This window comes from Felis catus, chromosome X (genome assembly GCF_018350175.1).
Source record: "Felis catus isolate Fca126 chromosome X, F.catus_Fca126_mat1.0, whole genome shotgun sequence".
Lineage (NCBI taxonomy): Eukaryota > Metazoa > Chordata > Mammalia > Carnivora > Felidae > Felis > Felis catus.
Genome location: NC_058386.1, coordinates 43,757,627 through 43,785,064, shown reverse-complemented (window position 1 = coordinate 43,785,064; position 27,438 = coordinate 43,757,627). Strand labels below are relative to the sequence as shown.

Below are 27,438 nucleotides of genomic sequence, written 5' to 3'. Positions count from 1 at the left end.
ACCACATAATTTTCAAGCTATAAAACTCACAGATTTATATAACATTGCATATATACTAGTCATGCTTCCCTATTTTGTCTAAATAGAGGACAGTATAATTTGAAAAAAAAAATGCAATTTTATGAACCATTTTCCCCTGTTTGCACCAGAGATGGTAAGTAAACTCCCCTAGATAATATATTTTGTAGCATTATACTCAGCACTAAGAGCTATGTTTCTATAAATTCCATAGTAGTACGTATGCATTAATTCTTCTAGTTAGGTCAGTCAGTGTGTGTGTGTGTGTGTGTGTGTGCATACACATAAAAGCCTCCAAAAGCATGAAAGATACCAGAAGGAACTTTATGGGGAATGTTTCTCTGAAGGTGTTATATAATAGGTATATGACAATATGGTACCAAAAGCATGATTCATAAAAGTAAAAACTGAAAAACTGGATTTCATTCAAATGTAAAACTTAATTATAAACTGGGGAAAATATTTTCAAATCACATTTCCAACAAAGGACTTGTTTCTAGAATATGTAAAGAACTCTATAATCTAAATATTTAAGAAACAAAGAATATAATTAGAAAATGGACAAAAAACATAGATATTTCATCCAAGAGAATATACAGATGGCATATAAGTACATGAAAAATGTTCAATATCATTAGCCATTAGGGAAATGCAAATTAAGACCACAGTAAGATGTTACTACACACCTATTAGAATGGCTAAAATAAAGTAGTGACACCACCAAGTTCTAGAGAGGATATAAAGAAACTAGATCACTCATATATTGTTGGTGGGAATGTAAAATGGTATAGGCACTCTGTAAAATACTTTAGAAATTCCCTTTCAGACTAAAAATAGATTTGCCACATAGCTCAGCAATTGTACTCCTGGGCATAGATTCCAGAGAAGTGAAAAAATATTTTCAGGTAGAACTCTATATGCATATATTCATAGAAGCTTTATTCATAATATCCAAACACTGGAAACTACCCAGATGTCCTTCAATGGATGAACGATTAAACAAATCATGGTACATGCATACCATGGAATACAACTTTCATGAACTGCTAGGAAATTATCCTGAGTGTAAAACGTTAATCTCAAAAGGATATATTCGGAATGATTCCATTTATGTAACAATTGTGAAATTACATATTATAGAAACAGAACAAATTTGAGGAGGTCAGTGGTTAGGAATGGGAGGGGGCAGAGGGAATAGATGTGGTTATAAGGAGTAGCATGAGGGAGTCTTGTAGTGATGGTACACTTCAATATCTTGATTTTCTGATGTTTACTCAAAGGTACACCTGTGGTAAAATTGCACAGAGCTACACACACACACACACACACACACACACTGAGTTTGTGTATAACTGCTGAAATCTGGATAAGGTCTATGGATTGTACCAATGTCAATCTCCTGCTTTTGATATTGTACTATAGTTATGCAAGATGGTAAAATGGAGGAAGATGGGTGAAGGATGCACAGGACCTCCTTGTACATTTCTTTGAAATTCCCTGTGAATTTACAATTATTTCAAAAAACTTTTTAAATGTCTACAAAACACAAGAATAACATTTTTTGGATGCTATATATTTTGTTTTCTATGTAGGATATAATTAATTTCTTTATTTTGTGTATTAAAGATAATCCTTGTGTATTAAAATATAATTTCCTGTCTTTTTGTGCCTAAACATAGCACAATATATTTTTAAAAGTACAGCCTGTAATGTAAAAAGATATTAATTCTCTGGTGTAGGGATGTGATGGTGGAAATGGAAGGTACCTAAACACAGCTGAAAACAGGGTTTTGTGGCCCATTTTTAAACTGTAGTTGACAAATTTCATAGGGTTGTTTGTTTAGGATAGTGTAATAATCGGTCCTAAGTTGTGACATGACTAATCAAAATACATTTATATTTGCCTTTTAGAGTGTGTTTTATACTTTCACTTAAATATGGTTATCTAAGCCTGAGGGATTCCATATTCCAATCAGAAAATAGATGGCGTCACATCTTAGACTCAAGCAAAGTATCTAACTAAGGTAGAAAGGCTGTATTGAGACTTGAAAAATATGTATTTCACATGTATATTAGTTCTTAGTTGCTTTAGGTTGTTTATTATGTGGAGAGATGGTCTTGTGACATTTACCTTGAGAAATTAATTAAGCCTTTTGATTCAAGAAGCCTTTTTTAGGGTTATAGGTTGCCTTAGAATTCAGAACTCAAGAAGAGAATAAAGAATGTTATCAATAGAATTTTTCAAGATCCTTTGTTAAATTTTATTAGTGAGACCCTGAAAACATTTTAGCCTAGGAAAATGGTATAATTTTTACTTATTTATATCAACTTACTAAAAGGTTTATATGTAAGCTAATATACACTTACACACATATTCTGGAAAAAAGCCATGTAAGTGGCAATAATGTAAAATGAACATGATCTGTAACACACTTTGACATTCTTAGATACCATTGAGAAAATATGACATTTTACCACACTTTAAACTTGGAGAAGGAAAAGCACTGTAAGTGTACCTATTGAAACAATGAGTTATGAAGATGAAAACCTACATCTTCATTGCCTTTGTGGGATGCTGAAAGGATAAATCAGGCAGAGCGTATAGCATATTTTGAGCTTCATGGAAAATATATGCTTGATATTTTTTTCCTCATATAGTAAAAGATTTTACAGACTGAATTCTGCCTTCCTGATACCCTTCACTGACATCTTTTCCTATCACTACAAAGTGAAAATCTTTGATTCTCCTATCTGTTCACTCCAGAACCACCTACTTTCATCCAAATATCCATATACCTACTCTCATTTCAAGCCATCAATCAATATGTCCTATTACCTCTGAACATGCATTTTGAAGGACTTGTATCTGTGGGGCTTATATAGAGAAATTGAAAATAAAGAAATAAGAAATTGAGATAGACCAAAGGACATCTCAATACACCTCTAAGGCCTTGAATGAGGAGATGGTATGTGCATATACTTTGCATATTTGGGGGTCAATAAGATTGTCCTCTTTCATACTTACTCAAGGTTTATGAGGTTTTCAGGTTACATTTCCCTTGTTATTTTTCATTATGTAAAGTGCTACTCCTGGGTAAAAACCATGTGATTAAAAAAAATCAGTGAATAATGAGCCTGAAAAGAGTCTTACTATGCTTCCAGGTGATAAAGACCTGGAGAAATGTAAAAGCCTATCAGTTGGGAATGTCACGGTGGAAATTCTGCCCATCAGGAAAAGCACAGAGATTATAGGTAGACAAAGTGTTTTCTTATAGATAATTTCTCTGCAATAACCAGACAGAGTTCATTGGCACAGGCAATCTCTGCCTACTCTACACTTACTTCTCTGCATTAAAAGTGCTCTTGGTTTTCTTTCTTTTTTTAATTTTTTTTAAACGTCTATTCATGTTTGAGAGACACAGAGACAGCGTGTGAATGGGGGAAGGACAGAGAGAGAGGGAGACCCAGAATCCGAAGCAGGATCCAGGCTCCAAGCTGTCAGCACAGAGCCCGATGTGGGGCTCAAACCCACGAACTGTGAGATCATGACCTGAGCCGAAGCTGGACACTCAATCGACTGAGCTACCCAGGCGCCCCAAAAGTGCTCTTGGTTTTCTGCCAGTCTTATATTGGTAGAGCAAATCTTTAGTTGCTCTTGAAGAATTGAGAGCTAAGTAGAACAAGCATTTCTTTTCTCTGCATCAAGGCTAAAAGGAGGCGGAGAAATTTTTAATAAAAGTAAGAATAGCCATTTGGAGGGGATATACTTAAGTATATAGTCATGAACAAGGATATGGATTTGTTGACCATGATGTCCATTCTAACCATCTTAAGCTTTTGAAAGGTACACAGCTAAAATGAAAAGATGCATTTGCCAGTTTTCATTGTATAACTGTACATTTAGACTTCCCTTGAAAGCCCAAGGCACATGAATGGCAAAGTGTAATAAAAGGGGTTAGAATTTTTGCTTACAAATCTACACATAGCTGTAGATTTTTGGGTTCTATCCAGTAAAGCTATAGGCCTTGCTAGCTAGTTGGTGTGATGACACTGCTCTTAGTTGTTTGTTTTGTGGGAAATAGTCTTGTGATACTTACTTTATTTCATTTAACTAGTTTTGAGTTTGCAAGGTCAGATCTCTAAAAGATAGTCATTTCCTCCTACATACATAATTGGCCTAGAATTAGAATGTGCTATCAGAATAAATTGCCACCAGGTAAATGGTGATGCCTTAGTTATGGCAGATTATAGCAGCTCTTGAAACTGTATTTCCCATAGCTGTGGTTAATAGAATACAACAAAGAAAAGGATGTTTTCAACTCAGTCATCTTTTTGGTCTTTCAAAACTTCCCTTGCTGTTTTAATATAAACATTGGAGAGGATTAGATTTGAAATATCTATGTGCTAAATTTAAAGGATACAAACACTTGGGTTCACTAATCCTAACTGTTCTAACCACTTGTTTTAACACTAGTTTCTCTTCCAGACTTCAGTAGAATATTTCTCTTACCTTAAATATTCATACCTATAATCAAAAGCCCTTATGATCTAGGTTATGTTTTTTGCGGGGCAAAGTTCAAAAGTCCCGGCACTATGACTATCTTTATGGGGACAGAATCACAAATTCCTCTACAGAATAAATTTGATTTTCTATTTATAGTCTTTGTTTCCTTTCCCAGTGATCCCTGCTCCATTACTCATGGGAAGGAGAGTGTGCTCACATGGAGTAATCCATAAAAGTCAAAAGCACCCTAACCTCTGGAGTAAAGATCCACTAGTTTTGGATTATTAGTATAGTATTGACAGTATACTAAACTATGATGTCAAATTTGGGGAAAAACACTGATTTCAAATTGAACCCCCCAGTATCCTGTTGCAATCAAATATATACTTGCACTTAACAAGACTTGTGTTCCAAGTTAGGGGTCAAAAAGTATTGTCACCATATCCACAAAAGGAAAGAAGAAATAAGTATTGAATTTATACTTAGTACTAAGCACTTTCATGTATTCTCTTGGTCTTTATTAAGAGTTGAATGTCATTATATATGTTTTTGCAGATAAAAATGCTGAGGTTTGTAAGTTAAATTACTCACCCAAGGGCACATACCCAATAAGTGATGGAGCTGAGTTTCAAATCCAGGTTTATCTGACTCCAAAATCTACACTCCTTTTTACTATACTTAATTGGCTTTTGCCTAAATATATGTGCTTGGAAATACAAGAATCTTTATCATGTGTTTCCTACAACAGCAAGTGACTTTTAGGAGCCCATCAATAGAAACATTCAAGAATACCCTTTCTCATTATTCTCTCCAAGGGTGTTTTTCCTGTACTCAATTTCATTTTGTATACAACCATCAAGTACCTACTATGTGTACATCGTGGCACTCTAGGCACTGTGCTGGTCACACATAACTCAGCCATGACACATAATTGTGATTTACCAAGAATTTTGTCTTTCTGGCCTGCTCGACTTTGAAATAATATTTTAATGTTTATTTATTTATTTTGAGAGATAAAGAGAGAGAATGTGTGTGTGAGAGAACATGAGCATGGGAGGGGCAGAGAGAGAGAGAGAGAGAGAGAGAGAGAGAGAGAATCCCAAGCAGGCTCCACACTCAGAGTGGAGCCCAACGCTGGGCTCAATCTCACCACCTGAGCTGTGAGATCATGACCTGAGCTGATATCAAGAGTTGAACCTTTAACCGACTGAGCCACCCAGGCACCCCAGTTTTGAAATAATTTCTATTCCTGAGTCCAGGACCTATCCCTGCAGTCTTTAATTTGGTGGGAGGATACTTTATGGCAACAGACTTGAACAATATTAACAGTTTTGTCTCTTATGTCTTGGTCTTCCCTTAATGAAACATATGCCAAATTTTAGCATCTTTATCTGCATTTCCCAGCAAAGAGATGGCAGTGTGGGGAAATGATGTGACTTGCTCACATAGCAGCTTACTGCTGGGTACCAAACTCCATGGAATTCAGGGTCCATTATGCCCACTGTCTCTCCCAGGTGCCATATTGCTGCCCATATTGCTCCCATGTACAAATATTTCTATGAAAACTCCAAAACTGGATCATTCAGACCACCTGTGGTTTTGGAAACTACCCTCTCCCTCATCTCAAATCAATCGTACTTTCAGGGAGCCTGGGTGGCTCAATCAGTTAAGCATCCGACTTTGGCTCAGGTCGTGATCTCACAGCTTGTGAGTTCAAGCCCTGCATCAGGCTCTGTGCTGACGGCTCAGAGCCTGGAGCCTGCTTCTGATTCCATCTCCCTATCTCTCTGCTCCTCCCCTGTTCATACTCTGTCTCTACCTCTCAGAAATAAATAAATATTTTTAAAAATTTTAAAAATCATACTTTCTAGGAGAGAGAGGCTGTGTGTATAGTATAATAAATCAGACAGATTTGGGTTGACAGTCATCCTCCTTTGTAACTATGTATGATGTTGGAGAATATGATTGACCATTCTGGGTTTCAGTGCCTTAGTTGTAATATTAAGGTAGTAATACTTACCTGGAAGTATTGTGTTAGTAATAATGTATACAATGTGACTACAAGGATGCCATAATGGACACTTCAGAAAAGGTGTAGATATTAGAATTGTGCCTATAATAAACTTAACCAAGGAGGTAAAAGACCTGTACACAGAAAACTATAAAACACTGATGAATGTAATGGAAGGTGACACAACAAAATGGAAAGATATTCCATGCTCATTCATGGATTGGGAAAGCAAATATTGTTAAAATACCTATACCACCCAAAGCAATTTATAGATTTAATATATTACTTTTTATCATATGCATGAAAGGATGAAAGGGACAAGAGGGATTATCTGTGCTTCATATTTCTCTGTTTATCAATTTTGGTGTTTGTATATTGCTACTAGTCTGTTTCACACTGGTCTCTCTCCTCTCTCCCCAGCCACTTCTCCTGCTCCTTCCCTTTCTTAAGCAATCCTGGTTTGTTAAGCTCTGTTTCCAATTAAAGGTTAGTCTCCTCACCCTCCCAGATGACAATTTTTCTTACTGTTTATCTTTTGTGTGATCCAGATCTAGCTGTCCCCCATATCTCAGCTGATAATCCTTCTCTTCCCAGTTTAGTCAATGCTGCATTCTCCCCAGCAACTCTGAGCAGAAAGCTGCACACACTGATTAGGGCACAATCTCAGAGCTAATTAAATGGTGGCTGAGAGATGGTTCCAGGACCACTGGGAATCCTATGCATCACTAGTGGTAAAACAAACATCTTTTTTCATTTACAAGTCCGTGAATGATCATTGCCATCCCCAGCTGCTCCTCCAATGTAACATACTCATCTTATTCCTTTTTCTTTTCTATTCCTCTCTTCTTCCCTCTTTCCAGGCCTGTCAGCTTGAGTTATAATACACTTATCTCTCCCTTCCTCTCTCTCTTTCCCTCTCCCTTAGTGCATTTTTACTTTTCTGGATAGGTTATCAAGAGTTGAGCAGAACAAAATTCAGATGGTAACAGTCTGAAAATTCAGATGGTAAGCCCTGGCAGTGGGTGTTATAATTTGATTATTGTAGTTAGTAGTCATTTAGAATCTGAGCAGTCTTAATCCCTTAAATATAGCCTGGATAGAGATGGGGGTGTAGTTTTACCAGATGTTTGCCTGCAGGGAGAAGTTAGAAAGGGATGCAGATCTGGATGGTGTTTCAACAGGGGAAAAAAAAGTGAAGGTCCAAAACTATGAAGAGGGTAGCAATAGGTCTTAGGGTAAAGCATCTGAACAGGCTGCGGCAAGTGGCTCCTGGGAGGACGAGGCAGCAGTAACAGCAACGCTGTTTTATAGTCTTTTATAGTAATATTCTTAAAGAATGCTTTTGTTCACTAGTTGCATGGCCAAGTTAATCTTTTATTATTACTACTAGAAGCTGTCCAGGTCAGAGAAAATTTTCCCTTTGGCATTACCAGCATGGCATTACCCTCATTAACCATGAAGATGTCTGCTAATGGCACACTTGATTATGCCATATTTCTTTACCAGAGGTCATGGCAGAGAGTTATACTGCAGGATGGCAGTTCCCCCCTCACATACACTAATTAATTAATTTCATCTTCCCTGGACCACTATTGCTGCAAGAAGCAAGCAGAACCAACTGGTTCTAGTATCAGTTTCCATCTGTCAACTTCATGATTCCTGTCAACACCACTTCATAAAGCTGAAAACAAATAAAAATGAAAACTCACACATCCCCTTTTTATTATATAACCACTTCATCCCAAGAGGACCTGTTAGTAAATGTATTCTTAGGTCCTGTGCATGCCTTCAGATAGTTTGTCTGCATTCGGCCAGTTTGGCAATAAGGCAGTTTCCCCAACTCCCCAAGTACATGGGTTAGGTGATATGGGCTTGTCACACCCACATTATGAGAGACACTTGAAGCCATGTTTGGAAAGAGGTATTTTATAAAGACCAAAGCACAGAAAACATCAATTGACTCTGCATTGCTGTGCTCTTTGAGTGAATTGGAGCCGAATGAGCTATATAGTTGCATGTTTACAAGGTTCCTATGGCCCTAGGTTGCAAGCATTTAAAAATACCTCTAAAGGCTGAAGTCCCCAGGTTTAAGAGCTTGTAGGCATGGTATCGCATGTGGTTACAAAGTATAAAATTATGGAAAATTTGGGATTATGACATCTCAGGCACCTCTCCAAAGGACTGTGATTTTTTTTTCCTTCCCATGTGTGAATCATTTGCAGTATATGGTCTACTCCAGCTAAACTAGTAGGAAATCTTCAGACATTGCCAGTCCATGGCTTTTTCTATTGGGTGAAATAGTGGCCACTGGGAGAAGAAAGAAGTGGACTGAAGTGATCCCCAGGTTATACCTGACACCCAAGCCAGAACGTGGTGACCATCTTGTAGATGCTTGGTATTCAGAGGGGACAGGCAGTAGAGTCAAACCTGGGTTTCAACCCCAGCTCTGCTACTCTGTATGACTTGGAAATAGTCACTTAAACTCTTTAAGCCTCAACTTCTCCATCTCCCTTACAGGGTTGTTACTGTGGGCATTAAATGAGATAATGCATGTAAATCAAGGGCTAATAGTGGCATTTGTCAGCCAAAAACAACTCTTCTTTTGGAGTGGGATGTTTGAAGAGAAACTTAGAGAAGAATTTGCTGCCTTGGCTGCTTCAATGAGGACATCACCAGAGTCAGAACAGGATCCAGTAGTCTCATAGGAGGTGGTGAGGATAGCATGTGGCTTGGTGGTGGGATCTCAGAGCTGTAAGCAGTAGGGGGAGTGTCCCCAAGAAGAAATACCCACAGAAGAACCTATCCATCCTTGGTAGCTGATGGTCAGGCAAAAGAGTGGGGAAGGAGGCAGTTGGAAGCAGGCATCCTTTGTCATTCTTTGTAAGTTGGTGGCACTAGATAAGATAATTGGTGCCTCAGTCTCTGTGATCTTGGTTAACTTGAAGAACAGCATCCAAAATTCCCTGATATCTTTCCTTTAGGGACCTTGTATGACCACAGAACTTCCTTTTCTAACTGTTAGCAACTGTGCTTTAGCAACAGGAGCCTTCCACTAAGCTCCCACTTACACCATTCCTTTCACTGAATTTTCTGCTTCTAAACTTTTGGTTCTCCCAAGGCTCAAAAACAATCCTCTTTCCTCTATTTGACACCTTTAGCCTTCCCTGCATTTGCAGAGGAAGGCCAACCTTCTGTAGGAAGCCTTACCATAAGCCACTTTTCTCGCAAACTTCCAAAGCTCTGACCCAGCCCTTCCTCTTGATTCAACCCATGGAGTCAAACTATATTCCTGCTGGTCTCCTCAAATCCCTTTAAATGCTATCGTAGAGCCCCCAAAATTATACACATGTTCCAGGAAGCACTGCCAATACAGAACAAACTCAATGGCTGTGGTTATAGGGAACCTTCACTCCCACTAAAGAGTCAAAGAGGATTCCCCACACCACTAAAACAGAATGGCCTGAAACCCAGTCCTGGCTAGTCTTACCACTAATTTGCTGTTTGACTTAGGTAAATATAGTCCCTCTTAGGGCCTTATTTTCATGATCTCTAACAGTGTGAGGAGGGAGAAAATTAGTCATTGGTAAGGTCAAGGTTAGCTCTGACAATTAAAAAGCAGTTTTGTGGCACGAGCACAAACTTTGAACTACAAAGACCCCACCTTCATATCCCCACCTTAAGCCAAGTTACTAGTGGTAACTTATAGCAGTGAAATAGCGTGTTCAAGTCTGCTCAGTTCAACACAGCAAAACAAGTATTCAAATCTGTGTGTAGGTCTGGGAAGACTCAGCTGAGCTCTTCCCCCTTCCTGGCTGCTGCCGGTCCCAGGGCAATTATTGAGAGCCAGGTTACAGTTTTCTGCACTTTGTCAGCCTAGATCCAAATTTCTCACCTCCTATCCAACCCCCAAGCAATTAGTTGTCCTTACCCTTCCTAGGAAACTCCAATAAGAGAAAAAAGAAAGGGAGAGCAGAGAGATCTGAGAAGATATATGTGTTTAGGCTTTATGGTCCCAGTAGACTAGTTTTAAAGTTACCAACCCTTGATATTTATCTTATCAATATATCATACCAGTGCAAAATGACACACACACACACACACACACATATATATATATATATATATATATATATATATATATGCAGAAAGTCACAGCAGCATTGTTTGTAATAGAATAAGATTTTAAATCACTGTCCATCAATAGGGGACTGTTTAAATAAATCACATTACATCCATACAGTGGAATGCTATGCAGTTGTAAAAAGAAATGAGGCAGCTCAGTATGTACCAATACTGAAAGGACTCCATGATAAATTAAGCATCAAAAGTAAGAAACAAAACTGTGCATAGAATGCTATGATTTATGTGAAGGCAACATAATATGTGTATATGTTTGTGCATGTGTATAAAATATATTTTGAATTATATGTGAGAAACTGCTTAAAGTTTTTGCCTATTCAGAAAAAAAGGAGCATTGTTCTCAAATTTATTTTATTTCACTAATAGAGAACAGGGACATGGGTGATTGTCTATAATTCTTCCTTAGCACAGGAAGTAGTGGGAGGGATTTGCAGCTATAGTCCTTGTAGACCTGAGCAATAGAAAACTCTAGCTCCTCAGTGTTAGGGTGACCAACAGATCTCGGTTTTCCCATGACTCTCATGGTTTTAGCACTGAAAGTCCTAGGAAAACTGGGACAATTGGTCACCTTCTCATTCTTCTACTGTAGCCCTTGGTCAGCCAGTCTTGCTAGTGCCAAAGGAGAAGCTCTTAATAGTGGGATGAGTGGAACTGTAGCACAAGCCCCTGCTTCCACAATCCATAAGGGACTCACACAGAGTCACAGGCACATGCTTTGTGAGATATCCTCATCTAACAAGACAAGGAAATTGAGTCTCAGAGAGGTTAAGTGATTTTCCCAAGGTCATACAGCTAGTCAGTGCTGGAGCCAGTCTGTCTGACTCCTGCCATGTCAACAGGATCCTGGGGAATGTAAAGCTTTCAGTGAAACAGCAGGTCTGGCCTTTTTTAAAGCTTGAAGCACCCAGAGTTGCATTTTAACCAAATCAAACACTGTTGCTCTGAATCAACTTTGGCAGGCCATTTTGGGAAATGGCTTTCTTCCCATCACCTCCACCCCCAAAGCAAAGAGATGTTCCAGGTTTTTAGACTGAACGAGCCATAGGCATAAAGCTGGCTTCCCCAGCTGTGCTCATACTGGGAGTCCAGTTCTCACTTGAAGAGTGATAAGCTACTCATCCCCCAGCTTGATCCACCTCACTCTGAAAAGCAGCATGAGAAAGTAAAACAGAATAGCAGCCAGCTAATAACAGGTATTGGTGCATGTCATGATGCTTGCCTACTCTTTGGCTGGGGTGGAATTCAATTTGGCTATGTAATACAGGCTCCTTTTGCCAGGAGAGAGTAAAAAAAAAAAAAAAAAACAAAGCCTCATCCATCAAAAAAAACACTAAACCACAGAAAACATACATAGCAGATAGTTTGGGGGATTTGGGAGGAGCATAGGAAAAGGTCACAGCAACCGCTGTACTTGCCCTTTCCCAGTTAAGCAGCAGGCAGGTGTTAATTATATATAGGAAATTGGGCTGCTTTTCAGACCCTGTTGAGATATTTTATAGAAGATATTTAATAAATATGGGGCAAGGGAAATGCTTACCCTCACTGCTGGCAATTAATTTGTACATGCTGAGTTGTAGAGCATCAGGGAGAGAGATCATCTGTGCCAGGATGCCAGAGTTTCTGGGAATAACAGAGATTGGCTTATCAAAGAGGATCCAAAAGGAAACTGAAACAGAGCTTTCCAAAGCTCTGACTTTCTCTGAAAATGCTGCCATAGTTTAGGGAAAGACATTTTGTGTGAACCTGAACTACCTATGCCTTGATAAGTCCTGCATTCTTGGATTTGAGTGAAGCTGATCAATCTCTTTGGTAATTTAACTCAACACACACTCACTCCCACTACAAAAGAGACAACCTTGAGAGTTTAAGAGTAGACACTGCAGTGTCATTTGGGTTTTAGTGTCAGAACTGGCAGGAAGGACTAGGAGGCTCGCCTGTAGTATGTCCTGGTTTGAGAAGCATTAGGTGGGTCACATGACATTTCAGTATGCACAAGGATCCTATGACTCTTCTTAACTTCTTTCTAACTGAAGCATAAAAAAAGTTGCCACAGAATTGTGGCAGCTTGGACCAAAAAGATTACAGGTGTGCTCCATTTTATGAAACCGCTGTGTGCCTGTAAAGGTGGCCACCAAGAACAATTTCGCATTTAGAATCCTGTTCTTCATTGCCTTTCATAATAACATTAGAGATGCATTCTTCTGACAAATATTTTAGCCTCAAGACACTGCAAAGTCTCAGAAATGCAAAATAAACATTGGCAATCTTATTTGAGAGGAAAATGTTCAAATATCTTGATAATGTCTTAGAAACAAAAATATATGGACAAGCCACTTAAACTGAAGTTCAGGTGATCTTTCAAAGGGCAGAACTGAGTTAGATGCTTTCACTACCTACTTCAGAGGACTTCTGAAAGGATTCAATAACAAAAGTAGAAGGACTTTATCAACTGAAAATGCTGCATATATATGAATTCTCATTACTCTTCTAGTCAATCCTACGTTTACTTTAAAAAAACAGGAGAACTACCTCTTGCCCCCCATGGATTACCATTTGCCTCTTGGAGGGAAGCTCATTAACAGTTTTAGTATTGAGTATTCAGAGATATTCTCAGAACAAGTTTTAATTCTTAAATATCTATGGCCTTGTCTTTCAGGATGAAGTTTGGAAGGTAGCATGTTCACTCTGTGATGCACGTACTAATTAATCAGTCTCTCCCAGTTTGCTTGTCATGGACAGAGTAGTGGAAAGAGCATAGAGCCCTCCAGCATTTTGTAATTGTGGTTCCTCAAGCAAAGCAACAGAAAATGTCCAAGCCCCAGATTTACTTTCTGGAAATTAGAGATAACACTGAATGGTTGTGGTGAAGGGCAATGAGATGATATTATCTGTAGGCAGCCAGGAACTTGGAAACACTGTGCAAATCCTCTCATGGGATAGACAAGGGCTCTTCTTCCAAAGCTTCCCTTTGCAGGGTGTGTGTGTGTGTGTGTGTGTGTGTGTGTCTTCTAATTTTTGTGTCACATCCTTGTTAGGTTTAGTGGACTTGAGCAGGTAAAAGTTTGCATGCACATATTTTATTGACTTGAGACTACCCATTGACTGATTGATTTTTAGCTTCTACTTGTTCAAACTGGCTTCCAGGAGCCACTTATTGAGTTTTTAAATAAAGAGAGGTTTATTTAAAAATAAGGATTGGGTTAGTAGGTAAGTTTCTCCCAAAAAGGAACAGAGTTGAAAAGGAAAGGAACTATAGGAACATTACCTTCTTCTACCCAGATTTGGATATTTGTAGAAGTTCAGAGTTGATGATATAGAGTCTGTGTTTAGAACTTAAACTCTTTTATGACCTTCTAACCTTCCTCCCTATTATACATAAATCACATCAACATTTATCTGCTCCCAACATGGTAATATATATCTCATATGGAGAGAATCCTCATACACAAACTCAGAACCCATATGTTGCGATCTCCTCTGACACTAGAAATACCCGCCACTTGGGGCACCTGGGTGGCTCTGTCGGTTGAATGTCCAACTTCAGCTCAGGTCATGATCTCATGGTTCATGAGTTCGAACCCTGTATTGGGCTCTGGGCTGACAGCTAAGAGCCTGGAGACTGCTTCAGATCCTGTGTCTCCCTCTCTCTTTGACCCTCCCTGACTCATGCCCTGTCTTTCTCTTTCTCAAAAATAAATAAACATTTTAAAAAATTAAAAAAAAAGAAATACCCACCAATTCATTCACTTTGTCCTCTAGAGAAAGTGACAATAGTTATAGTTCAGAAATTACAAACTGGTTCCTATGGGTAGACTTTGGCCTGCATACATATTTTGTTTGGCACTCACAATTTTTTTTTAAAAATTTAATTAGTTGCTAGCATTTCAATATTATAAAAATTCACACAAATTATAGCCTAGATGGCCAGCTTGTCTTGAAAAATGTAATAAGCTTGTAACACTGGTCAGCATTCAATCATTAACGATCACTTAGAACTTAGTAGCAACTTATCTTGGTCTCTCCAATTCCCCTGCTAGGTCGTGATGAGCCTTTTGTTACCAACCAACCTCTTATGGGCATTGAGTAGATAGCCATATACTTAAAGCTAGTGCATTCAAAGTGACCTGTTTAATATTATGGGACAAAGAGGAGATCATTGTGATTTGGCTGGTGTGCCCAATGACAGGATATATGAGTAGACAGCCACTGTCTTGGTAGAACACCTCATGTGAAAAAGAAGGTAAAAATTTAGAGCAATAAGCATGAAGCCTCCAAGGCTCTTTTAAATAATTCTCTGATCTCACATACCTTTGAGTTTCTCTACATTAAATATCAGTCTCTCCTCCTCCACTCCCACTATCCTCATCTTTGAGATGGGGAATGTGCCTTCAGCTACTGCAAAGAGCCTACCCAGGATTCTAGTCAAGATGGTGGCATAGGAGGACGCTGGGCTCACCGCGCGTCCTGCTGATCACTTAGATTCCACCTACACCTGCCTAAATAACCCAGAAAACCGCCAGAGGATTAGCAGAACAGAGTCGCCGGAGCCAAGCGCAGACGAGAGGCCCACGGGAGAGGGGCCCCTCCTGAAGTGGATCACCTAAGGAGAAGTGAGCTAAGCCTGCCCCTCCTCCCCCGTGCACCTTGCCTACCCACCCCAACTAATACGCCAGATCCCCAGCATCACAAGCCTGGCAGTGTGCAAGTAGCCCAGACGGGCCACGCCACCCCACAGTGAATCCCGCCCCTAGGAGAGGGGAAGAGGAGGCACACACCAGTCTGACTGTGGCCCCAGCGGTGGGCTGGGGGCAGACATCAGGTCTGACTGCGGCCCCGCGCACCAACTCCAGTTATACACCACAGCACAGGGAAAGTGCCCTGCAGGTCCTCACCACACCAGGGACTATCCAAAATGACCAAGCGGAAGGATTCCCCTCAGAAGAATCTCCAGGAAATAACAACAGCTAATGAGCTGATCAAAAAGGATTTAAATAATATAACAGACAGTGAATTTAGAATAATAGTCATAAAATTAATTGCTGGGCTTGAAAACAGTATAGAGGACAGCAGAGAATCTCTTGCTACAGAGATCAAGGGACTAAGGAACAGTCACGAGGAGCTGAAAAAACGCTTTAAATGAAATACAAAACAAAATGGAAACCACCACGGCTCGGATTGAAGAGGCAGAGGAGAGAATGAACTAGAAGATAAAGTTATGGAAAAAGAGGAAGCTGAGAAAAAGAGAGATAAAAAAATCCAGGAGTATGAGGGGAAAATTAGAGAACTAAGTGATACACTAAAAAGAAATAATATACGCATAATTGGTATCCCAGAGGAGGAAGAGAGAGGGAAAGGTGCTGAAGGGGTACTTGAAGAAATAATAGCTGAGAACTTCCCTGAACTGGGGAAGGAAAAAGGCATTGAAATCCAAGAGGCACAGAGAACTCCCTTCAGACGTAACTTGAATCGATCTTCTGCATGACATATCATGGTGAAACTGGCAAAATACAAGGATAAAGAGAAAATTCTGAAAGCAGCAAGGGGTAAACGTGCCCTCACATATAAAGGGAGACCTATAAGACTTGTGACTGATCTCTCTTTTGAAACTTGGCAGGCCAGAAAGAATTGGCACGAGATTTTCAGGGTGCTAGACAGAAAAAATATGCAGCCGAGAATCCTTTACCCAGCAAGTCTGTCATTTAGAATAGAAGGAGAGATAAAGGTCTTCCCAAACAAACAAAAACTGAAGGAATTTGTCACCACTAAACCAGCCCTACAAGAGATCCTAAGGGGGACCCTGTGAGACAAAGTACCAGAGGCATCACTACAAGCATAAAACATACAGACATCACAATGACTCTAAACCCGTATCTTTCTATAATAACACTGAATGTAAATGGATTAAATGTGCCAACCAAAAGACATAGGGTATCAGAATGGATAAAAAAACAAGACCCATCTATTTGTGGTCTACAAGAGACTCATTTTAGACCTGAGGACACCTTTAGATTGAGAGTGAGGGGATGGAGAACTATTTATCATGCTACTGGAAGCCAAAAGAAAGCTGGAGTAGCCATACTTATATCAGACAAACTAGACTTTCAATGAAAGCCTGTAACAAGAGATGAAGAAGGACATTATATAATAGTTCCAGGGTCTATCCATCAGCAAGAGCTAACAATTATAAATGTCTATGCGCCGAATACCGGAGCCCCCAAATATATAAAACAATTACTCATAAACATACGCAACCTTATTGATAAGAATGTGGTAATTGCAGGGGACTTTAACACCCCACTTACAGAAATGGATAGATCATCTAGACACACGGTCAATAAAGAAACAAGGGCCCTGAATGACACATTGGATCAGATGGACTTGACAGATATATTTAGAACTCTGCATCCCAAAGCAACAGAATATAGTTTCTTCTCGAGTGCACATGGAACATTCTCCAAGATAGATCATATACTGGGTCACAAAACAGCCCTTCATAAGTTCACAAGAATTGAAATTATACCATGCATACTTTCAGACCACAATGCTGTGAAGCTTGAAATCAACCACAGGAAAAAGTCTGGAAAACCTCCAAAAGCATGGAGGTTAAAGAACACCCTACTAAAGAATGAGTGGGTCAACCAGGCAATTAGAGAAGAAATTAAAAAATATATGGAAACAAATGAAAATGAAAATACAACAATCCAAACGCTTTGGGACGCAACAAAGGCATTCCTGAGAGGAAAATACATTGCAATCCAGGCCTATCTCAAGAAACAAGAAAAATCCCAAATACAAAATCTAACAGCACACCTAAAGGAAATAGAAGCAGAACAGCAAAGGCAGCCTAAACCCAGCAGAAGAAGAGAAATAATAAAGATCAGAGCAGTAATAAACAATATAGAATTAAAAAAAACTGTAGAGCAGAACAACAAAACCAAGAGTTGGTTTTTTTGAAAAAATAAACAAAATTGACAAACCTCTAGCCAGGCTTCTCAAAAAGAAAAGGGAGATGACCCAAATAGATAAAATCATGAATGAAAATGGAATTATTACAACCAATCCCTCAGAGATACAAACAATTATGAGAGAATACTATGAAAAATTATATGCCAAAAAATTGGACAACCTGGAAGAAATAGACAAATTCCTGAACACCCACACACTTCCAAAACTCAATCAGGAGGAAATAGAAAGCTTGAACAGACCCATAACCAGCGAAGAAATTGAATCGGTTATCAAAAATCTCCCAACAAATAAGAGTCCAGGACCAGATGGCTTCCCAGGGGAGTTCTACCAGACGTTTAAAGCAGAGATAATACCTATCCTTCTCAAGCTATTCCAAGAAATAGAAAGGGAAGGAAAACTTCCAGACTCATTCTATGAAGCCAGTATTACTTTGATTCCTAAACCAGACAGAGACCCAGTAAAAAAAGAGAACTACAGGCCAATGTCCCTGATGAATATGGATGCAAAAATTCTCAATAAGATACTAGCAAATCGAATTCAATGGCATATAAAAAGAATTGTTCACCATGATCAAGTGGGATTCATTCCTGGGATGCAGGGCTGGTTCAACATTCGCAAATCAATCAACGTGATACATCACATTAACAAAAAAAAAAGATAAGAACCATATGATCCTGTCAATCGATGCAGAAAAGGCCTTTGACAAAATCCAGCACACTTTCTTAATAAAAACCCTTGAGAAAGTCGGGATAGAAGGAACATACTTAAAGATCATAAAAGCCATTTATGAAAAGCCCACAGCTAACATCATCCTCAACGGGGAAAAACTGAGAGCTTTGTCCCTGAGATCAGGAACACGACAGGGATGCCCACTCTCACCGCTGTTGTTTAACGTAGTGCTGGAAGTTCTAGCATCAGCAATCAGACAACAAAAGGAAATCAAAGGCATCCAAATTGGCAAAGATGAAGTCAAGCTTTCGCTTTTTGCAGATGACATGATATTATACATGGAAAATCCGATAGACTCCACCAAAAGTCTGCTAGAACTGATACAGGAATTCAGCAAAGTTGCAGGATACAAAATCAATGTACAGAAATCAGTTGCATTCTTATACACTAACAATGAAGCAACAGAAAGACAAATAAAGAAACTGATCCCATTCACAATTGCACCAAGAAGCATAAAATACCTAGGAATCAATCTAACCAAAGATGTAAAGGATCTGTATGCTGAAAACTATAGAAAGCTTATGAAGGTAATTGAAGAAGATTTAAAAAAATGGAAAGACATTCCCTGCTCATGGATTGAAAAAAATAAATATTGTCAAAATGTCAATACTACCCAAAGCTATCTACACATTCAATGCAATCCCAATCAAAATTGCACCAGCATTCTTCTCGAAACTAGAACAAGCAATCCTAAAATTCATATGGAACCACAAAAGGCCCCGAATAGCCAAAGGAATTTTGAAGAAAAACACCAAAGCAAGAGGCATCACAATCCCAGACTTTAGCCTCTACTACAAAGCTGTCATCCTCAAGACAGCATGGGATTGGCACAAAAACAGACACATAGACCAATGGAATAGAATAGAAACCCCAGAACTAGACCCACAAACGTATGGCCAACTCATCTTTGACAAAGCAGGAAAGAACATCCAATGGAAAAAAGACAGCCTCTTTAACAAATGGTGCTGGGAGAATTGGACAGCAACATGCAGAAGGTTGAAACTAGACCACTTTCTGACACCATTCACAAAAATAAACTCAAAATGGATAAAGGACCTAAATGTGAGACAGGAAACCATCAAAACCCTAGAGGAGAAAGCAGGAAAAGACCTCTCTGACCTCAGCCGTAGCAATCTCTTACTCGACACATCCCCAAAGGCAAGGGAATTAAAAGCAAAAGTGAATTACTGGGACCTTATGAAGATAAAAAGCTTCTGCACAGCAAAGGAAACAACCAACAAAACTAAAAGGCAACCAACGGAATGGGAAAAGATATTCGCAAATGACATATCGGACAAAGGGCTAGTATCCAAAATCTATAAAGAGCTCACCAAACTCCACACCCGAAAAACAAATAACCCAGTGAAGAAATGGGCAGAAAACACGAATAGACACTTCTCTAAAGAAGACATCCGGATGGCCAACAGGCACATGAAAAGATGTTCAGCGTCGCTCCTTATCAGGGAAATACAAATCAAAACCACACTCAGGTATCACCTCACGCCAGTCAGAGTGGCCAAAATGAACAAATCAGGAGACTCTAGATGCTGGAGAGGATGTGGAGAAATGGGAACCCTCTTGCACTGTTGGTGGGAATGCAAATTGGTGCAGCCGCTCTGGAAAGCAGTGTGGAGGTTCCTCAGAAAATTAAAAATAGACCTCCCCTATGACCCAGCAATAGCACTGCTAGGAATTTATCCAAGGGATACAGGAGTACTGATGCATAGGGCCACTTGTACCCCAATGTTCATAGCAGCACTCTCAACAATAGCCAAATTATGGAAAGAGCCTAAATGTCCATCAACTGATGAATGGATAAAGAAATTGTGGTTTATATACACAATGGAATTCTACGTGGCAATGAGAAAAAATGAAATATGGCCTTTTGTAGCAACGTGGATGGAACTGGAGAGTGTGATGCTAAGTGAAATAAGCCATACAGAGAAAAACAGATACCATATGGTTTCACTCTTATGTGGATCCTGAGAAACTTAACAGGAACCCATGGGGGAGGGGAAGGAAAAAAAAAAAAGAGGTTAGAGTGGGAGAGAGCCAAAGCATAAGAGACTGTTAAAAACTGAGAACAAACTGAGGGTTGATGGTGGGTGGGAGGGAGGGGAGGGTGGGTGATGGGTATTGAGGAGGGCACTTTTGGGATGAGCACTGGGTGTTGTATGGAAACCAATTTGTCAATAAATTTCATATAAAAAAAAAGCCTACCCAAAGGTGGAGTCCATAGGAGGAGCTCATAAAATATGAATGAAGCATTCTATCCAATGATATATGCACCACAAAGTATTTTTTTCCTTTTTCTTGACTATGACAAATGCTAGGTTCATGGAATGAGAACTGAAGGTTTTGATGACTTGCTGTGTCCTCATATTAATAGATTAATTAATTAATTGGTTCACTGTGTCCTTGGATGGATAACAGGATGTCATTAATTAGGAAGGCCCAGGTAAGAAAAGAAAAGAGAACATTTCTTAAGTACCAGGAAGTGAAATTAAAGAGTGATCATTACTAAGGGTTGATGGAAGGAAGCAGCTGGAGAGAAGAGGATGAATTCTACTTATTTCAGTGTTTCAAATCACCAGGGTCTGAGAATTTTCTGAAGGCCAGAAAGGCCAGATTTCTGGGAATCTTCTGGAAGATTCTCATTTCTCATTACTACCTCATCCCATCATGCGCCCCCCCCCCCAAAGGAACAGGAAGAAAAGATAATTAGGCATGACAGAGCAGTAAGAGGAATGTTGATGTTAAGGGTGGCTTTAAAGAAGTTAAGGGAAGCTTTAAACTGAAAATGGAGGGAAGGGAAAAATATCCATCCAAAAACTATAAAATGAGCCATTACAAAGGGCACTGTATGTGACAAAATAAGAACAGTACAAGGAGCATTTAGTATTCAACAGAGTAGAATAACTTGGGAAATGGGCAGAAATAATGGGCATGGGTTCAGTGGTTGAAGCAGTTAAAATTTTGAGCTTAAGTCTTTAATAGAAGGAGACAGATATGACTTCTTAGGTATCATGAAGACTTAGTGTGGAAGAATATATGGCATGGAGGTGAGAAAGTTAGGATAGAAAAAATTAAATACCATCATTGAGAGTGTATATACCATAGGCCACCAGACCAGAGAAAGGAAAGAATGATGTAATTTCAATGCTTAGAAGAGTTGTGCTCTTTTTCTGGAAGATAAATGAACATTAAAAAAAGAGAGGAGTTGTTTTCTCAATTGATGATTCAGTGTCAACAATTTAAATATAATTTCTCCCTCTCCCTGACACATTTCCCCTTCCCACAACATCTTGTTGTTCTCTTTGTCTTGCCTCCTTGGCACCATTCTTTTGTAAGCATCTCGAAAGTATTACAATAATCTTGAAACTCTCATAAGTTATCAAGAGGATTCAGGTAAACTTTGTTCATGAACTTATTTTATAATTGACAGAGGTTCTCTCTACTAGTACTACCTTGTAGCTTAAAGAATTGGACAGAGAGTGTAATAGATGTGTGTATATTTGGGAGAATGGGAGTAGCAAAGTATTGCTTAGATCAGGGTCCCAAACTCAAATGCCTGTTGGAGTCAGACACCCCAATCTGAAGGGAGCAGCTGCTACTCTGTTCCACCAGATTGTTGCTATGTAAGAATATAGGTCCACACTGTTACCAGATGTTCTGGGGTTTTTTAAGAAATAGGAAACCTTAATTTTTATATGAAATATTCTGCATTTTAAATATTATCAACTGGGGCACCTGGGTGGCTCAGTCGGCTGACCATCCGACTCTTGATTTCAGCTCAGGTCATGATCCCAAGGTTGTGGGATTGAGCCCCACAACCTTGTAGAGTGTTAGACTCTACACTGAGCATGGAGCCTGCTTAAGATTTTCTCTCTCCCCCTCTGCCCTTCTCCCCCATGCTCTCTCTCTCAAATAATAAATAAATACATAAATAAATACATAAATAAAGTAATTAAAAAACAAACAAAAAACAAAAACAAAAACACTAGGTGGGCCAAACAAAACACTTACACAACCACTCAGTGGTGAATTCTAATTTAGATTATGGATGGAGTTCATGGTAGAGCCTTGATTTGGTGACTTAAACTAAGTCTGGCTCTTTGTCCATTCAGTATGGGTTTGGTTCCAGCTTGGTGGATGTGAATACTTCTCCCAAATGGCAAACTTTTATGTTGGTTTGTATCCCATAAATGTAACTCTAAACTTTCTTGAGGTAAAAATGGTAAATAGACTCAATGCTTGGTTAGAGTCCGTCTGTTAAATAAGGAAGTGAAAAAGCAGTGACCAGACTTGAAGTACATAAAGAAAATAATCAGAAGGTATTTACTTTTTGGTGCCTTTTTGTCCTTTCTTACCAGATCATGAATCCTTTGAATACATGATAAATACTTTGGATTTAGTTCTTAAAATTTTAGGAAACTATTGGAGTTTTGTGAGCAGGGAAGGGATATGATCCAGCTTAATATTCTAAAAGAAACGTTCTAAAGCTGATAGAACAGTATAGAGTTACAATGTGGAGACTTCCAAGAAAATCTGCCTTTTTGCCTATTAATTGTTCTGTCCTAGGAATGTTCTTTTTTTTAAATTTTACTTATTTATTTTTTAAATTTTTAATGTTTATTTATTTTTGAGAGGTAGAGACAGAGCGCAAGTGGGGGAGGAGCAGAGAGAGAGGGAGACACAGAATCTGAAGCAAGCTCCAGGCTCTGAGTGGTAGTACAGAGCTCGATGCACGGCTGAAACTCATGAACTGTGAGATCATGACCTGAGCTGTGAGATCATGATCTGAGCCGAAGTTGGACACTCAATCAACTGAGCCACCCAGGTGCCCCGACTTATTTATTTTGTGTGTGTGTGTGAGAGAGAGATAGAGAGTAAGTGGAGGGAGGGACAGAGAGAGGGAGGTATACAGAGAATCCCAAGCAGGCTCCATGCTGTCAGTGCAGAGCCTGACACAGGACTCGAACCTATGAATTCTGAGATCATGACCTGAGCCAAAACCAAGAGTCAGGTACTCAACCGACTGAGCCACCCAGGTGCCCAGGAATGTTGTTCTTATTTTTGTGTTCATGTCGCTCATCCCTATCCCTGACCACCAGTGGAGATGTTCTCCTTGGTTCTTGGGCCATATATCTCAAGGAACTTAGAGCCTATATAATCTTAATGTGATATCCAAAGATAACCAATTCCTTTTCAGACTGAATTAATTTCCTTGTATTTTTGTCTGTCCCTCAGGCCATTCCTCAGATATGTGACAGAGATAGAGCCTTCCAGATGTCTGATATTCTTAACTGAGAGGACAAATTATATGGTCTTGCAAATTCATCTAACTACTCAACCTTATGCTTCTATTTTTCAGAAAATACTGAAGGAAGGACCTCTGTTGAAGAACTGTAATTCCTTCAAGAGATGGAAGCTTAGATATTTTCTGGTTCGAGGACAAAGACTCTGTTTTGCACACCATCCCGCCGTAAGAGAATATATAGAATATTTATTCTATAGAATATCTATAGAATTTTGTCATTTGGGTTAATGGGTGGGGATTTCAGGAAATGTTTGTGTGGAGAAATAGGCTAATAGGTAAAGACATGTTGGCAAATATCAAGGTAGAAGTTGAAATCTATTTTTCTTTTAACTTGTTCTTTTGGGCCAAATGGGGGGATACTTTTCTTTCCTTTCCCCTTCCTCTTTCCCTTCCCTTTTACAGATTCCTCAGTTAGCTTCTACACTCAGAACCAACTACATAATTTGTGGGTCTTCGTACAAAATGAAAATGCAGGGCCCCTTATTTAAAAATCAAGGAAAAAATGTCATTAAAGATACAAAAATATAATGCAATGATTTGTCATGGCATCTTTTATTTGTTGTTCAATGTCATTCTAGGTAAAGAAAAAATAAAATGTTAAAGTATGAGTATTTTTGCCATTCATCTGCACATTGTACAATGTCAGTTATAAAAACAAATATAAAAGCATTTAATTGATATGAAAAAACACAAAAATTATATAAGTTGTATTTAGTAGCTCATACACACACATATATATTTTGTTCTTAACAGTATACAAAACCAGCTCAACTGTTTTTATTTCACATCTTGATATTTACACATTCTACCAATGCCCTGACTAAAAGGAAAAGGAACTATGGGCTACCCTTTCTTTCCTTCAATGTTATCATTTTCAACATAAATTATTGGCTAATACAGGGAAGTAACATAAGTAAGAAAGAACACAATAGGGTTCCTTGGTTGTTCATGTTTCTTAGAACACTATTGCCTTTTTCTGTATTTGAAGCAAGTCCTGGTCTCTACAGAAATTGTGGACTCTCAGGGCTAACAGTTCCCTTAAGTCCTCAATCATAGGTACAGCATGCTTACCTTATATTTGCTTTGAGTCTTACTGAACTCTTACACATCATGAGTCCACTGGAATTGTATGCTCACGGGCATCATGAATGCAAATGGAGTGACAAGGCATGGGGTGGACATGCAGATTGTGCATATCTCCCCTGCTCATGTCCATGAGCCATTGTCCCACTGGACTTCATTTACAAAATACACACTCAAGGATAAAATTATTAAAAATGTCAAGATTGCAATAGCAGAACATTAAACCAAGTGCAGGGCCCTGCTGAACATGGTGCCCTGTATGAATGCATAAGATGCATACCAGTGAAGCCAGCCCTATCTGTATTCCTAGTGCTGCTATCCTTGCTGCTGGCTGGATGTTACCTATTAGAACCAGTTTATAAGGAGATGCAGGCCTCAAACTGGATAGGACTAGCAACAAAGTCAGAGGTTGCCAGCTGATAAAATAGGAACTAATAACTTGTATCTGCTCCACTAGGCCCTTAGTGAAACCATATCCCTTTATCTTCTCCAGCATAAAACCTTAGTTTTGAATAATTCTGAACCACCTAAGCCTTCCTGTAAATCCACATAAGAGTTTTAGGAAGTGTTGTGTTTTGCTTTAGTTTGGTTCGGTTTTTGTTTGTCACATGATATATCAACAAAAAATCATGATGCTAAATAAATCCCAGCGCTGAAGCCAGAGATATGATTGGTTCATGGCTGCTAAAAATGCCTATTTGTGTGTGTGTGTGTGTGTGTGTGTGTGTTTACCTTTTAGTGTCTGTTGACATTATTAACCAGATGATTCTTTTCCTTCTCCCTCTTATATCTTCCTAGTTTGCACGTTTTGAAACAATTGATCTGTCTCAGGTCGCCTTGGCAGAAAGCAGCTGTAGAAATCTTTTCCATAGCTTTTGTGTAAGTAACATTGGAAATGACTCAATGGGTAGAGGTGTGAGCTAGCTGGGAAAAGGGGTTGCCATACCCATGTGTTGTCTCTTTGGAGTTCAGGTTTCCCAAGTCTCCTTTGATCTTAAAGTGTATATGGGAATCCACTTAACGTAACCATTGCAAATGAGTGCTGAAAATTATTCATGTAAATGTTTTCTACCAGCCCACTGATAGGGGGGAAAAGTGATGTCCCTATTCTCTAATACCAGCCTGGTATAAATCTGAACTGACTTCTGGGTGGTGGGGAAGTGACTATTATGAAAAAAATCAATCCTCCTGGTGAAGGTGATTTAGAAGAGTATCATTGAGAGGCTTTCAAGAGACCGCTAATATGTTGTATAACATATCAGGAAAATCAAACTACATGACGCTCTCTCCTTTGATCTGATAGATAATAACCTAAATCCAAAGTGAAAACTACCTTGTGCTGAGATTACTGATAAGAGCACCTCAAAGAAAGCAGAGGATTTTCTATGGATGCATTCAAGGGTTTGGCACTGCTGAAATGTCATAAGTCTTTGCTTATTCAAGTGAATCCAGACCAGAAATCTCACTGAAAAATAGCAAGCCCATTGGCCCAGGAATTCTCCTACCCACCTCCTCCCAGAACTGTCTTCTTCCAGCCTCAGTGATGGGTTATGGAGACTGGGGTTCCCCTTCAGGAGAGCAGTACTTAGCAGACTAAAGAGCTACAGGCCCAATACCTCTACTTCTATCGCTGGTCCACACTTCATAATCTTTTGAAAGGAAAGCAATAGGCTATAAGAGGGAGACCCTACTATCATTTCTCTCTTATTACATCACACTGACCTAGGGTAAAGTTAAGAGTTCTGTTGGCCCAGTCCCAAAAAGCTCAACCTTTGGGTGATGAGCATACAGGCTAATGTTTTTCATTTTTATTCTACAAAGAAATCCCAAGGACTAGGATGTCCCTTAGCCTAATTAAAACACAGAGGCACTGTTCACCAGCCCCACACAAGAGTGGGTTTGGACCAAATGAGTGGCATCATCACAGTTCCCACTAGATTCTATTCCCATCTATCACAGAATCATGCTGTGCTACATGCAAAAGGAGAAAAAACAATTGCTTGTTGGCATTGTGAGCACTAGTTCCAAGATTTGGGAGGCTTGTATTAAAGACAAGTAGGGTTACTGAAGCAATCACTGATGCTATAGCCATCTGTGTCCCTCCTACCTTCTGGCAAAAAACCAAGTCCTGACTATGGTCTACCTCTGTTAGACCCTCAGCATAGCTTTCTCATTATTCCTGCTGGGGTTCTTACACCAACCAGGATTAAGAGAAATAATGGTAAAATTCTCTTCAGGTTGGCTTGACCATAAGCAAGAGAGAAACTGGATTTTTAGATTCCTCACTATTTTTACTCTCTCCTCAAACAGAAAGAGGTACACCCTGCTGAAGTGTATACCATTTTTACCATTTTTTAAGTAGATAGAGCATCAGTGAGTAGGATTTTCAGGCAACCTCTCTGGAGTAATAGATGGTGCATGGCTTAGTACTTAAGAGTATATATTCTGGAGCCAAACAATCTAGATTTTAATTCTAGGTCAGCTTTCTAACTACTAGGTGGCCCTAAGCAAGTCATTAAACTTTCTTTGCCTTAGCTTTCCTGACTATGAAATGAGAAAAATAATAATGCCCATATCATGGAGTTTTAATGAAGATTGAAATAAATAGTATACATAAAGTGTAATAGAACAGTAACTGGCACATAGTAAGTGCCATTAAAGTGTTAT

General features: G+C 39.1%; 1 protein-coding gene across 1 annotated transcript in view; it reads left to right on the top strand.

Moving 5' to 3' along the window:
• DGKK (diacylglycerol kinase kappa) overlaps nt 1-27,438 on the top strand; it is a 162,227-nt gene that overhangs the window by 28,058 nt on the left and 106,731 nt on the right. Inside the window, exons 2-3 of the mRNA XM_045051059.1 lie at nt 23,743-23,853; nt 25,570-25,650. Of these exons, the coding sequence (XP_044906994.1) occupies nt 23,743-23,853; nt 25,570-25,650 (192 nt within the window). The remainder of the gene's footprint in view (nt 1-23,742; nt 23,854-25,569; nt 25,651-27,438) is intronic.